At 27.8% G+C, this 14,479-nt stretch overlaps 1 protein-coding gene across 1 annotated transcript; it reads left to right on the top strand.

Moving 5' to 3' along the window:
• Positions 1-4,405: 4,405 nt before the first annotated feature.
• LOC105156030 (NAD(P)-binding Rossmann-fold superfamily protein) lies at positions 4,406-8,199 on the top strand. Its single transcript, XM_011072057.3, has 7 exons — positions 4,406-4,986; positions 5,097-5,176; positions 5,391-5,547; positions 6,976-7,057; positions 7,228-7,315; positions 7,422-7,468; positions 7,781-8,199. Exons 1-7 carry the CDS (start codon positions 4,628-4,630, stop codon positions 7,970-7,972), a joined length of 1,005 nt encoding a protein of 334 aa, XP_011070359.1. The 5' UTR covers positions 4,406-4,627; the 3' UTR covers positions 7,973-8,199.
• The last annotated feature ends 6,280 nt before the right edge of the window (positions 8,200-14,479 follow it).

Below are 14,479 nucleotides of genomic sequence, written 5' to 3' on the forward strand. Positions count from 1 at the left end.
TAATATTAGTAAAAGTATTTAAATGTATAAATTACTCAATAATTATAATATTAATAAACTTAAAAAGAACAAAAAAAAAAAAATTGGAGTCGTGGACCTCATCCACGCATTCCGGCAACTTATAAAAGAAAAACAAATTCTCAAATTGTGCACAAGGTCCACAGCTTGCTATAAGTGTTATAACTTTTTAAAATATTATATTTTTGTTAAAAAAAAATATAATGTTAAAATAAATAAGTCTCCTCATGCATATAACGGAGTTTGAACGTCATGAAGCTCAAATTTCACCAGTTGAGTTAGACTAAATAGTCTCATTAATAAGACCTGTTTGGTATTAATTTTGAATGATTTATACTATTGGAATCACTAAAAAAAAAGATTATTTACTACACTAGAAATGATTGGTGCTATCAACATTTTGAATAATGTAATTTTTAATTTTTCGTCGAAATCCTAACAGAAGGGTGTCAGGTGTAAATGAAGAATTTTTCAAAGAAAGTGTAAGTATAATTTTTAAAAAAATTTCGAGAAAAAATATATTCTCGTATTTGCAAATGAGGTTTAAGTATCATTAACCCTTATAGTGTTAGTATTTTTCGTCGAAACCCTAATAAAAGGGTGTCAGGTGTAAAGAAAGAATTTTCAGATAATATCTAAATATAATTTTAAAACTCTTTTTAAAAAAAATATATATATATATAATTTTGTATTCTCAGAGAAATTTCAAATATAATTAACCCTATTATTAATGTTAAGTGGGGGAGGTCTTAGTATAAAAAATAAATGTGTACAACATATGTGGGTTGTGGTACAGTTGCTAGATTACGATTTCATTAGGTGTTCAAATTGGAATCCATAGATTGATGATTGGAAAGTTATGGTCACTTTAATGATGAGTAATTAAAGTAAGGGTACGTGCTTTATGATGTTCAAAAAAATTAGTGCTCTTTTTCCTTCCCCCTCTCTACAACTACAAACTTTACAAGCTTTTTTTATTTATTAATTACAATTGACTCAATCACTCACACCCCAATTCCATACTTAAATTAATTAGAGTTTAAAATCTAATTTTGGGATTCAATACATTATTAATTACATATTGGTTAGATTTAGTTTATTTGATATTATTAATTAGAGTATGATTTTTGTTAGATATTAATATTCGACAAGGATCATTGTAATTGATTTGTTTCGATTAATATTTTTTTTCTTTTTTGCTCTTATTTCAAAAAAAAAAATTAGTCCTCATTAGTATTAATTTATTTCCTTCTTTCATAAGGGACAACGTGGATTGGCTCAATTAGTAGGAATAATTTTTTTTTTTCAATCGAATAATTGTGAATTTGTTCTTTATGCTAATGTGAGGATTGTATTGGTGAATAATATGTAAAATGTCTATTGTAGGGATATGTAATTTTCAGTTAACTGACCGAAAATCAATCAAACTAAAAAAAAAATCGGCATTAAGTTTTAATTTTTTGTGCCTATTAACTGAATCGAATAAAATACCAAACTTTATATATATATATTATAATAATATAAATAGAATAAACAATAATATATAACAATCTAAATTTACAGGATTAAATATAAATTATTTCATAATTACGTCATAATTTTTCATATGAAAAACCAAAGATTGAGCAGAGTAATATTTTTTTAATTATTTGATAATATGTTTGTTAATACATAATAAAATAAATAAAAGTAGCAGAAATTGGTTGACACAAACTACTTTTTAGATAATTTCTTTTAATTTTTTTATTTTTTCATGCACATGTAATTACTTTTATCTTTTCCCCAAGTCATAGCACTCTAGGTTAATACACTTTTCACTTTTTGAACTATGCATAAAATGTATTTATATTTTTTATAAAACGTAGTAAAATGATCCCTCAGGACATACACAAATATTTTTATGATGAAAATGCCCTTATTATTTACACCGTAAAATATCTCTATCACAATTATATATTCTCCTAAATATAATCTGAATTATCATAAAATTTTTTATTTAAAATAAGCACTATCCAGAATTTATAAATTTTATACTGAGTATAGAATCTGTATTAACATCATAAATTTACAATTCTTATATTTTTTACACAATTGGTAAAAAATTTACATAATTTTTCCCTATATTGTTATATATCTTGAATTTTTTAAAAAATAAATTATAAATATAAATTTATAATATTACATCGAACATATATATACTGTAACATATACAAATCTATAATATAATTAATATATAATATAATATATTTTTTTACTATACCTAAAAATTATGACAAATATTGATTAATAATCGTAAAAATTTAAGGTTTTTCATTAGTTTTGTTTAATCATGATTAATAGTATTAATTTATTATTATTTTTAAGTCATGGCTATTTATATTGTTGGAATTTTTTTTTTTTTTTTAGTGATTGAATATAGGCATAGCATCTCAAATATTCAATTTTGATTACAAGAACTGTCTTTGATGGGAACTCATCTATATTATTATTAGAAAAAAAAAACAGAACAAAATTATCGTACTAATTTTTGAGTATTCATATTTAATCTTTAATTAATTTATTGCATTCAAAAAGAGAAAAATATTGGTTACAATAGTAATTTTAATGATTTTTAATAATCTCAAAATATTATTTTTTTAACCTCTTAATCCACTATTTTTCTTTCTCCTCCCATCACATCATTTTTCTGTTTATCTCATATCATGATTCTTTTTTATATTCTTATAAAAACTTGCGTCCAGAAATAAATTAATACCAAATATACAACAATGAGATATAATCAAGGGATAATTACACTCCCATTATCTAAGATTTAGTATAATTATATGTAGACTCTCTTAGTTTAAAAAATTATATCTACCACTTCTAAAGTTTAACTCCATATAATAAATAAATCCCTCCATTAAGTAATATTCAACGAATTTACTGATATTAACAAAAAAAATTAGAAAAAAAAATCTATACCTATCTCCCGTTAACATATTACTGATTCATTGTAGGTCAAATAAATATTTTTATGATCAAATTACTCTCGTACGTCTTCACGCGTTAATGCATGAGAGGTTGTATATTTTCACCGTTGTACGGGCCATTTGATCCAAAAAATTATATTTGATATACAATACATTAGTAGTAAGTCAATGGTAAATATCAATATTCATTTCACTTTTTTATTAATACCAACAAATATGGTAAATTTTGACTAGGATGAACTTATTTGTTAGATTGAATCAAACTTCAAGTGTATTATATGTAATTTCACAAATCATAAAAAATTTTCGTATAATTACATCAAACGAGAAAAGCGTAATTATCCTTATAATTAATTAAGATAATGAAATGTGGGGGTGGGGGATTGAATGGGGAATGATTGACCAGTAAACTTTTGTATCCCGAGGTAGAGAGAGGAAGGAAACAGAGAGATTGGAGGGATTGACCGTCCCTAAACATCCACCCTCACGTGCGATACTCATTCATTTATATTTCAAATTTCATACAATTAACAATCCCCTCTACTCTGCTATGCACTTCAATACACCTCGACACCTGTGCCAACCCCTTAATTAATTTCATTAATCGCCTCTGTGCCAATTTTTATTATTCTTGAAAATTTAAATGCTTTTTTTTTTTTTACGTCGTTTCTGGGGATTTTTTGGAAATTTATGAAATTTGTACTACAGATGTTAAATTATATTTTAAAATAATTGAATTATATTTCATATTATTTTCCGACGAGTTAAATATTGTTGTATGTATAAAATTATGTTTTCGTAGTATGTAATATGATCAGAGTATCATGTGGTTGTGTTGTATACGTTTTAGTTTTTATAAATTTTGCATTTATTCTGAAAAGACGTCTTGTTAGAGAAAGGAGATTTTTGAGCTTATAAATCACTTAAACTCCTCATTCGTAATCAATATAAAACGCTTGCTCACTCGTCATAGTAATTTTATATTTGGTTTTGACAATAGGGAAAAAATAGAAGCAAATAAGGGTAAGGTTTACAGATCAACATTTTGATACAATTATGTAATTATATTCAAGAATTTTTCAATTTAATAAAAAATAATATAATGATTCTGCATTTCACAGAAATAATTGCATTAAAAAAGAAAATGGTTGACGGTAAAACTTCGGATACGTAACTGAAAGTGAAACTAACCTCGTCAAAAGTTAGTTAACAATCATTAAATGCTTAGTCCTTAAACTAATCAAACAATGATAAAGTAATAAACCTTAGTGACAATTATAATAATAATTATTATTATAATTGTAAAGAAAAAATTAATCCCAATCAATCAATGACAAAGATGTAATCCTATCTTAATTGATTCCCAAATCCCCACCATTCACCATTATAAAACTCCCCCCACTTCCATCCTCTCTTTTCCACCACCATCCCCCCCATACCACCCCACCCCCCAAACCTATACTTACAGCCACCTGTATCTATACATCTCAGCTCTGCAAACACTGCAAAGGGCTACTGTTTCTTTCCCTTTACCTTAGTCTCTCTTTGTTGACTCTTTCCTCTACCCTGCAAACTGCATATTTAGACGTACTTTGCTTTTCCATCACAATCAACTGTGAAAAGACAAAAAACAAGAAATGCTGGAAACTGTTAAGTACCTTATCGGCACCACCGGGCCGAGCGGGTTCAGCTCCAAGTCCACAGCCGAGGAGGTCACGGCCGGCCTCTGCCCTGATCTCCGCTGCATCACCGCCATCATTACGGGCGCGACGTCGGGGATAGGGGCTGAGACAGCCAGGGTGCTGGCGAAACGCGGCGCCCGGCTCGTGTTGCCTGCTCGCAGCCTGAAGGCGGCGGAGGACACCAAGGCTCGTATTTTGTCGGAGTTTCCGGCGTCGGAGATCATCGTCATGAGCCTTGATCTCAGCTCTCTTGACTCTGTACGCAGATTTGCGGCTGAGTTTCAGTCTCTTAATTTACCTCTCAACCTTCTCATGTAAACCCCCTAAGCGTTTTTTTAAAAAAAAAACATATATATATAATTACTCTTTGATTTAATACTAAATATTAATTTATTTTATTAACTAAATTATTAATTTTCTGCAGAAACAATGCTGGGAAATTCTCGTACGATCATGGTGTTTCTGAGGATGGAGTCGAGATGACCTTTGCTACTAATTATTTAGGTAAATTTCCTTTTTTCTTCTTCTAGAATTAAAATCATATATATATATATATATATTATTATATACTTGTTATGTAACTGTTCACTAATCACATGATAAATGTACGTATTGTACTGTTGAATAAATTGATTCAGATTTCGAGCTAGAAATTTTAGTATTTGTACGTACATGTAATAAATTAATTTTTAAATTTTCTTTTGCGAATATATATCAGGTCACTTTTTGTTGACGAAGCTGTTGTTAAAGAAGATGATTGAGACGGCGGCGAAGACGGGCGTGCAAGGAAGAATAGTGAACGTGTCGTCGAGCATCCACAGCTGGTTCTCCGGCGACATCATTCGTTATCTTGCCTTAATCACCAAGAATAAGAGGTCGGTTCTCTTCTTCCCACTCCATTTCAATTACATCATTCGTACCATCTTCTAATTATTAGATTGTTATATAATGTTTTCATTTTGATGATTACATGTAGGGATAGTACATCTAATTATAAATAATATTCCAGCGATAAGAGTACAGTAATTTGATGAGTATCACAATAATTTTTTATTTTAAATTTTATTGTATTTTTATTTTTATTGAATATATATATATTCTATGTATAAAGATTATATTATTTAATTTATTTTAAAAAAAGTATTTTAAACATAATATAAATTGGAAATAGAGTTTGAAAATTAAACATCCAACCTGATTTTCGGATTTGAAGTTTCTACTCTAAATTAGTTAAATGATTTTTTTATTTTAAAATTTTAAACTGTTAGATACGAGAAGCATTTTATTAATATCTTCAGTGAAATATTCTTTTTATAAATGGGTGATGAAGAAATTTAAATTCAAAATATTTTATTTGATTTGGATCTAATATCATGTTGAAATAGTTCCATAATCTAAAAATTTAAGTTGCTAGTGAGAAAAATCAGTTCATATTATTATCATTTTAACAAAATTTTATTAATTTTTTTTATTTCATTTAATATATACACTTGACGTATAGAAAATGATGAATATGGCGACATCTATTTTATTTCTTAAGAAACCTTACACAAAGCATCACATAATAAATAAATATAATACAATAAAAAATTTAAAATTCGATGAGGAGGCGAAAGCATATAGTTAATGAAGAACACAGAATCCAAGGGTCAAAGAAACATTGAATAACAAGGGGTAGTGTATTGTGTTGTGCATCTTCATTCATTTTACGGATAATTACGCTTTTTTTTTTAAAAAAAAGTTTGAGATAATTATATATAATTTAAAATATTATATATGATATTTTTAATATTTATTTTTGTTTAATAAATAATTGTCATTTAAATTTCGTTAAATTTGATGATACTAACAAAAAATAAACTAGATAAAAATTTATATTTACCTTCAATTGATTTATTATTAATTTATTGCAGTTTAAATAATTTTTATATGACCAAATTATTCTTATATACCTTCATAAATTAATGTATGTGAGGATAATTTAATTGGGTAAAAAATTATTTGTTTACAATAAATCAGTAATAAGTCAATTAAGGGTGAATATCAAGTTTTATTCAGTTTTTTTGTAATTATCAAGAAATTTAGTAAATTTTAACTAAATAAAAATAAACTTAAAAAATACTAAATAATTTTGTAAATTATAAAAAAATTACATATGATTATCCATAAAAGTAGGGAAAAAGCAAGTGAAATAAATGAGGAGGATGAGAAAGGGAAACAATAAATGAGGATGTAAGAGGTTTGACTTTATAATGATGTAATTCGTGTGGGTGGACTCAGACTTTTGTTTTTGTTGTTGACAGTGAATACGATGGGACACGTGCATATGCCCTCTCCAAGCTCGCCAACGTTTTGCATACCAACGAACTCTCCCGCAGGCTCACGGCAAGTCTCTCTCTCTTTATTTTTATTATTTATTTATTATTATATTTAATTCCTAAAAAGTGATTTTTGTTGCTTTCCTAACCAATTTTTGGCCTGCCCAGAAAATAATTTAAGAATAAAATTTTATCTGAATTATTAATTTTGGTAATTAATTAATGTTGGGGGAGCAGGAAATGGAGGCAAATGTGACAGTCAACTGTGTTCATCCTGGAATTGTAAGAACCAGGCTGACTAGAGACCGCGAAGGCCTTATTACTGGTGATTATACTTTTTTTTTTATTTGTTTATTTTTTTCTAATTAAAATGGTAAAAAATATTATTTCAGTTTTTTCAAATTTTAAAATTATTTAAAATTTGTATGTAGATCTGGTGTTCTTTTTGGCATCCAAGCTCTTGAAGACTATTCCTCAGGTAATTCATAACATTTTTTTCTTTCACTTAAGAATACAGTTTATTTTGTGGTTCACTACATTTTAAAAATTGATCAAGTACCTCAATAATTCCCGATTAAATACATCAAAATAATTAATTACAACAAGTTTCCAGTAACAAAATTGTAAAAAATCTTTGCAACAGCGGAAACTCTCTGAGGTACGTTACATTGACACAATGTACTTATAATTAGACATAATTTAAAGGGGGCAAATGTAATTTATCCAAAATTGTAATGCCAAACTGTAATATAATTATAATTAATAGTCTAAAGATGTGATTGGTATGCAGGCAGCGGCGACGACTTGCTATGTGGCCACAAACCCAAGACTGGGGAACGTGAGTGGGAAATACTATTCGGATTGCAACGAAGCATCGACGTCGAAATTGGGATCCAGCTTAGCAGAAGCTGCGAGGTTATGGGCAGCCTCCGAGGCGATGGTCTCCGCAGATTCCTACCGTCCATTTCCCCCTCAATACTAGCAAGCTACGCCTACGGATCAAAGAGAGTAGAGAGAAGAAATCATACGTATACCTCATGTCATCGTGACCACTGTATAAATACTTAAGAGTAGTTTTGCAGTAATACCGTATAGTATGTGTATAATTAGATATAAGAGTATGTTATAATTAGTTTGTGAGTCTTAGATTTCTTTTATTTTTGTAAAATAATGTTGTTGGGAGTAATGAAATGTGATGAACGGTACTGATGTGGTTAAGTTAAAAAGATTATGTTATGTTGGAAATAAGTTTTCGACTCACTGGAAAAAAAAAAAACAATGAATATTGGCTACAATTTTAATAGCGATGGACTAAAAATTGTGATAAATAATTTTTATTGATCACGATTAAATAAAAATCAATACAATAACATAGATTTATCATTAAAAAAAAAAACTATTTTGTCATGGCTTTTAGTCATGACAAATATTTTAGGCACTCTTGCAGATGCCACGATAACAACCATTGTATAGCCATGTACATTAACTATTTGCTACAGCTATTTTGTTTTTAACCATGACAATTAGCCATAATTAAAGTGAATCAGAATAAGTAATCTCATGTCAACTATTCATACTAGCAACCCAAACACATGTTATGAATGCACATAATTAGATTGTTGTCATATTGGTTTAATTGGATCAAGAAAAAGAATGATAAAGTTAACAAGTCATCAAAATTAATAACATAAATTAATTTTGAATGAAAAAGAAAAAATCATTAATTTAAATTAATTACCAAAAAAAACAAGGTTATTTATGGAATAAAAAAGTATAATTAAGGGCATTTCAGGCGATTCATAATTTTCCAACCGTAATTGTTATTACAAGGATCCGCGCTTCATAAATAGTATAGAATAAGTAGCCTGTAAAACACTATAAAATTATTATTTTACCCTTGAGGGGCTCCAAACTCCAATAATAAATAACTTGGATTCTTTTAAATAATATAACGAAACTCTTTTTTTTTTTTTTGATCAATATTTATATATGATACTTTGAAAAAGAAGTCCTCCATGCATTGGGACCTTTTCAAACATCTCTCAAAATAATTAATAAAATAACTAAAAAGAAATTAGAAAGCCCAGGTAGTAGTAATACAAAGAATAATGCAGCTATTACTATCATTCTTGCCCACAAGATTCTCTTACTATTAATTTTCAGAAGAAGAAGAAAAAAAAATATATATATTTTTAATAATTAATTAATTAGGGAATCAATAACATGGTCTTAGTTGACTAGCATGTGGGAGTTCCATTTCTTGAGAGTATCTTTGCCTCTTGATCTAAAATGGGCCCTACTAACATGCATTATTAGGTCTAGAGAAAGTTGAGTTTCAAGGAAAATTAGAGGCTTTTTCTTTAAAAGAAAATGAATTTTCTATCCCAATATTTTTATTTTTTTTGCTCTATTTAATATATATATACATCATATATTTATATAGTTTTTTGACGTAATATTTATGTGGCCGTTTTAGAATCAAGAGCCAGACCAAGAAATAATAATCCAGAAAAAACGCAGAGACTGTAAATGTATTTATTAATGATAATAGGAATTGAATAAAAGATATAACAAAATTTAAAATAGAAATTTAATTCGATTTTTCTACAATTCTCCCTAAATGTTACTAAATAATCCTAGAAAACTAACATATATAATTGATATTATTGGTTTTTCATGTGCAAACCTCTATTTAGTTCATAATTTTCCCTTAAGGGCTGCATTCTATATTACTCTCTTTATGGTAATAATCTTTCTAATAAAAATTTATTTTTCCGTTAATAATAAGTTTCATGATTTTGGTAATGATAAATATTTTGTACAATTTACTAACGGTTAGAAGCGATAAGCTCCTGAAATAATTTATAAAATGTTTGAGAGCTTATAAGTTGCTGCAAAGTATTTGATAATTTTTTTAGGGGCTGGAATGATATTTTTAAAAGATACGTCATGGTATTAAAATTATGAATCCAAAACCAAGGTACTATAATTGCAATTTTAGTGAACTACGGTATCACTTTTGCCATGTCTTCAATTGTGTGGTACTAATCCAGAATATTTTAAAAGGTACGGTACCTGAATCGCAAAATAGCCTATATTATGGTATCATTTTTGTATTTATCCCCCAGTGAATCAGCACTTTGTAGAATGTATTCAAATAGTACACAGCAATTGTGGACATGTTTTCAAACTACAAACATGTCGAGTAAAAGCTGACTTTGGAAGAAGATATGTATGATCATACATGTCCTTTTCATGGGATAAATGTTTTTAATTATTTTTATTTTCATCATTTTTATTCCAAATATGTTTTCTATATGTTGCCCGTCAAAAAGTGAGCTTTGTAGAGAAAGTTGAAAGTTGTAGCAAAATGAAAAACGTAAAAAGCAAATAAAAGCTAAATTGGGTAGTGTTTGGAGAAAAATACCTTCTAAAATAAACTTAATTGATGAAAGACTATTTTGTCCCTATGTGTTAAAAATATGTTGATCTTTTGCTTATTATTTCACTTGTTGTTTGTCACTACTAATTATTTTTTCACAAAAAATTATAAATTTTATTTCGATTAGTATTCATATTTATGTTTTAAAAAAATATGTTTAATTTGATAATGGACCCACTAAGTAATATAATTGTTGATTCATACATAATAATTAAACTTGCATGGTTGTAAAAAATAATTATTTTATTAGTTAATCAAATAATAATGTGTGGACGAAATAATATCATTAGTAATATAGCACATAAAATATAAAAAACTTAAAATATTAAATATATGAAAGTGTAAACTTATTTACTGTTAAAATTTAAATTATTCGAAAACTCTGATATCAACTTTAAATATACAATTCTAAAAATAAATTAAAAATAATAAAATTGAATTAAGATTATTATATTATACGGGTAAATTAGTCAAAAATAAAGTTGAATTTATTTTTAAAAAAATAAACAAAGCAACTAAAAGCACCCCGCAAGGTGGTTCTAACTTTTGGTTTAAAAACGTTTTCCTTAACTGCTTTACAAGCGAAAGTTGACATTCCAAACACTTCAAAAATATTTTTATAAAATTAAAAATTAAAAAATACTTTTTTAAGCGGACGCAAACACAGCCTAAATCATTTGAAAGAAATGGCCAAGACCTATAATTACATATTCAAGTTTATGTTGATTGTGGCAATTATGGCTTTGATTCTTCTTTGATTAAAGTGTTGTAGTCCAGTGCCAAAAGAGTCATCAAATACAGGCTTCCACAGTTTTCCGGCGACAAAATTCGCCGGAAATTACAACGTGTTGCCAATAAATATATAATTGAAGAGTGCAAAGTGTAATTTTCATAACATAAAATTCGTTACGCAAATCCATTATATAATTCTATGGTGCAAAATGCCAATTACCCTTTTAAAAAAACAGTAAAGAATTGCCAACATATTTATAAAATCTTAATAATTTTTTCTTCAAATTAAGGGTAAATTACAATGACCTTTCCTGAAGTTTGATATAATTATAAATATATCTCGTCGTTTAAAAAATTATCAATACCACCCTAATTTTAACAGTCGTCTAACAATTAGCCAAATTCGTTAAGTTTCAGTTCATTTTTTATGGTGAACTGACCAAAATGCCCTTATGGATTAAGAAGTATAATTTTGTTTATTTTTTATTTTTTATGGACTAAGTGGATTTTTTTTTTTATCATTTTAAAAAAAATTTCCATCCAATCCATCCGATTTTATGCAAACTTTTAATTTAAAAAAATTAAAAATACAGTAAGGGCAAAATTGATAATTTTATACCTCTATCCACGAATTATATAATTTCATCAAATATCAGGAGGTATTTGTAATTTTTGAAACAACGAAAAGGTATTTATAATTATGCCAAATTTCAGTGGAGGTAATTGTAATTTACCCTCAAATTAATTATAAATTTATCAGTACAAACGTCTTATAACATCTCATGAACTTATTTTTAAAATAAGATCTAACATCTTATAAGCTCTAACATATTTTATAAAATGCACGAGTCTATAAATTCTTTTAAATAAATTTAACTAAACACCCTTTATAATAATTAATAACGTAAATATAATGACGAACCGATGACATCATACAATTGTTATCATTATATCTCTATTGTGGTTGAGTTATCACTACAAATATATCATTAATTATTTTCAATAATTTTATACTTTTATTAATAATTATACTGTAATAAAATCAAAATTATTACCACTTAATTAGTAAATGCGCTTAATAACTTGCATTTGTTTGATTTTCTGTAAATGCTTTTCCAGATTTTCTAATCACGAGCTTTCACCTTTAAATTTTAATGGGTCAGGGAAATAAAATATAAAGTAGAAAAATATTTTTTCTGGCTGAAAAAATCCAATAATTGATGGATTCAATAAATTAATAACGTTGATATCTTCCATTCTTAGGGTTTATTGCAATTTCCCCCTTATGATATCCCCTGTGAAAAAAATATGAATTTATATTTCTGTATGTTTTAAAATAGAACATATTACCTCAACGTTTAAGGTGTTAAATTGTTTCATTTAAAAAATATAGGAAAGTATTTTGCTATTTTTTTTATAGGGGATAATTTATTAATTTGCAATATCACGAGAGGTTATATGCATTTGCCCACCATTCTAATTTAAAAAAAAGGAGATAATTACACTCTCTTTCCCTGTGATTTAGTGTAATTACACGTAGACCTCTTGTTGCTTAAAAATTACATCTAGCACCCCTGAGGTTCCGTCCAACAAATAAGTCGTTTCGTTAGTCAAAATTCACATAATTTGCTGATATTAACTAAAAAATTAAAAAAGAACTATGTTTACCTCTTATTGACTTATTATTGATTTATTGCATGCCAAATAAATATTTTTATAATCAAATTACCCTCATACATTTTCACGCATTAATGTAAGCGATGAGGTATATTTCACTGTTATAAGGGTGGCTTAGTAAAAAAATATATATATATATATATATATGTGTGTGTGTGTGCGATCCACAATAAGTCAGTAATAAGTCAATTAAGGGTAAATATCATTTTCATTCAGTTTTCCATTAATAAACAAATTTGGTGAATTTTGACTTACAAAGAGATATATTTATTAGATGGAAGCAAAATTCAAGGATGTTAAATATAATTTTTCAAATCATACGGAGTCTACGTGTAATTATACCAAACTTTATAAGAGTGGAGTGCAATTATCCTTAAAAAAATATAAGAAAAGGAAAAGAAAAAGAACACAAACCTTTTTTTTTTTTTTTTTCCAGCAAAGGAGGAATTAAACTAATTTCCTCAATTTATATACGGATGCTCAAACTCATGATCTATCTTTCACAGGAACAAACACATGCACCCACTGATGTTGGGGCCGGGCTTCTTTTGGGGAATGGGAGTTGAGGAAATGGTGGGGGGCAAAATAGGGTGTTTTGGGCCAAGAACACGACAGGGACCTATCCCTTTGCAGGAAAACAACAAAGTATTTGGACAACACAATGTGGCTCATGTTTACATCTATATTTCCTTCTCTCTCTATCTCTCTCTCTCTCTCTTTCTTTTTTTTTTTTTTTTTTTAATATGGTAATTCATATTCGACATGAAAAATTGCCTCGGGCACTTTGCCCCATATCGCAAAATACATCATTTGGGAGTCGGGGGTGGGATTGGTGCGCCCCAATTTGCTCCGTGTGCCCATTTAGTCTGACCGTGTGCAAACTTATTACGTAGTCTTGATATTTTTACAAAGAACCAATTAACATTTAATTCCCAAATCCTCTTGATTTCAACAATGTCGCAGATAGCAGTTCTATCAATTTCCAGTCACATCTATATTTAAATACTTCACTTTAGAGTTGTTCCCACCATCATCTGCTTCCCACCTTACATAACATGAATATCTCCTTCAGTCCCTCTACATCTTCATTTCATTTTTAAAGCAAACCCTATCAAATTATTTTATAGAAATATTATTGCTATAGATATGGGGTTGAGGATTTGAAATCAATAATAATAAATTCACTCAATTTGTTTGGATAATTTTGTGTTATCGGGATTTTTCGATTCTCACATGAGCTCTATTTAATAACATTTCAAATTCTCTTGATACGGTGTCATTTGAAATTCTTCCTCACTGGAAGAAATATAATTTTTTAAACTATGATTAATTATTTTGGTTACAAGTAAAAAATCATGGTCGATAGTAATTAACCACGGCTGTGCAATGGCTATTAGTTGTTGCTTTTGCAAGTGAGTCCGAAACATTTCCTACTGCTAAAAGTTATGATAAATATTTTGGCCATAGGAAAAACCATGAAGAATGCTGATTAACAATAGTTATAACTAAAGTTTTCGCATTGATTTTGTCTAGGCGTGGTAGATAATATTGATTTACTATGATTTTTAAGCTGTGGTGATTTATAGTGTATGGAATAAACATTTGTTTTGTAGTGTCTCCAAATTCTTTTTTCAAATC

This window comes from Sesamum indicum, linkage group LG2, assembly GCF_026168435.1.
Source record: "Sesamum indicum cultivar Baizhima isolate 11 linkage group LG2, ASM2616843v1, whole genome shotgun sequence".
In the NCBI taxonomy this organism is placed as follows: Eukaryota; Viridiplantae; Streptophyta; class Magnoliopsida; order Lamiales; family Pedaliaceae; genus Sesamum; species Sesamum indicum.

What these genes read in the sequence shown, in the direction of transcription:
- LOC105156030 (XM_011072057.3), top strand. Translation starts at nt 4,628, where the DNA reads ATGCTGGAAACTGTTAAGTACCTTATCGGCACCACCGGGCCGAGCGGG. An exon ending in CTTTGCTACTAATTATTTAG is followed by an intron (nt 5,177 to 5,390) that starts GTAAATTTCCTT and finishes AATATATATCAG; the next exon opens with GTCACTTTTTGTTGACGAAG. An exon ending in TCTTGAAGACTATTCCTCAG is followed by an intron (nt 7,469 to 7,780) that starts GTAATTCATAAC and finishes ATTGGTATGCAG; the next exon opens with GCAGCGGCGACGACTTGCTA.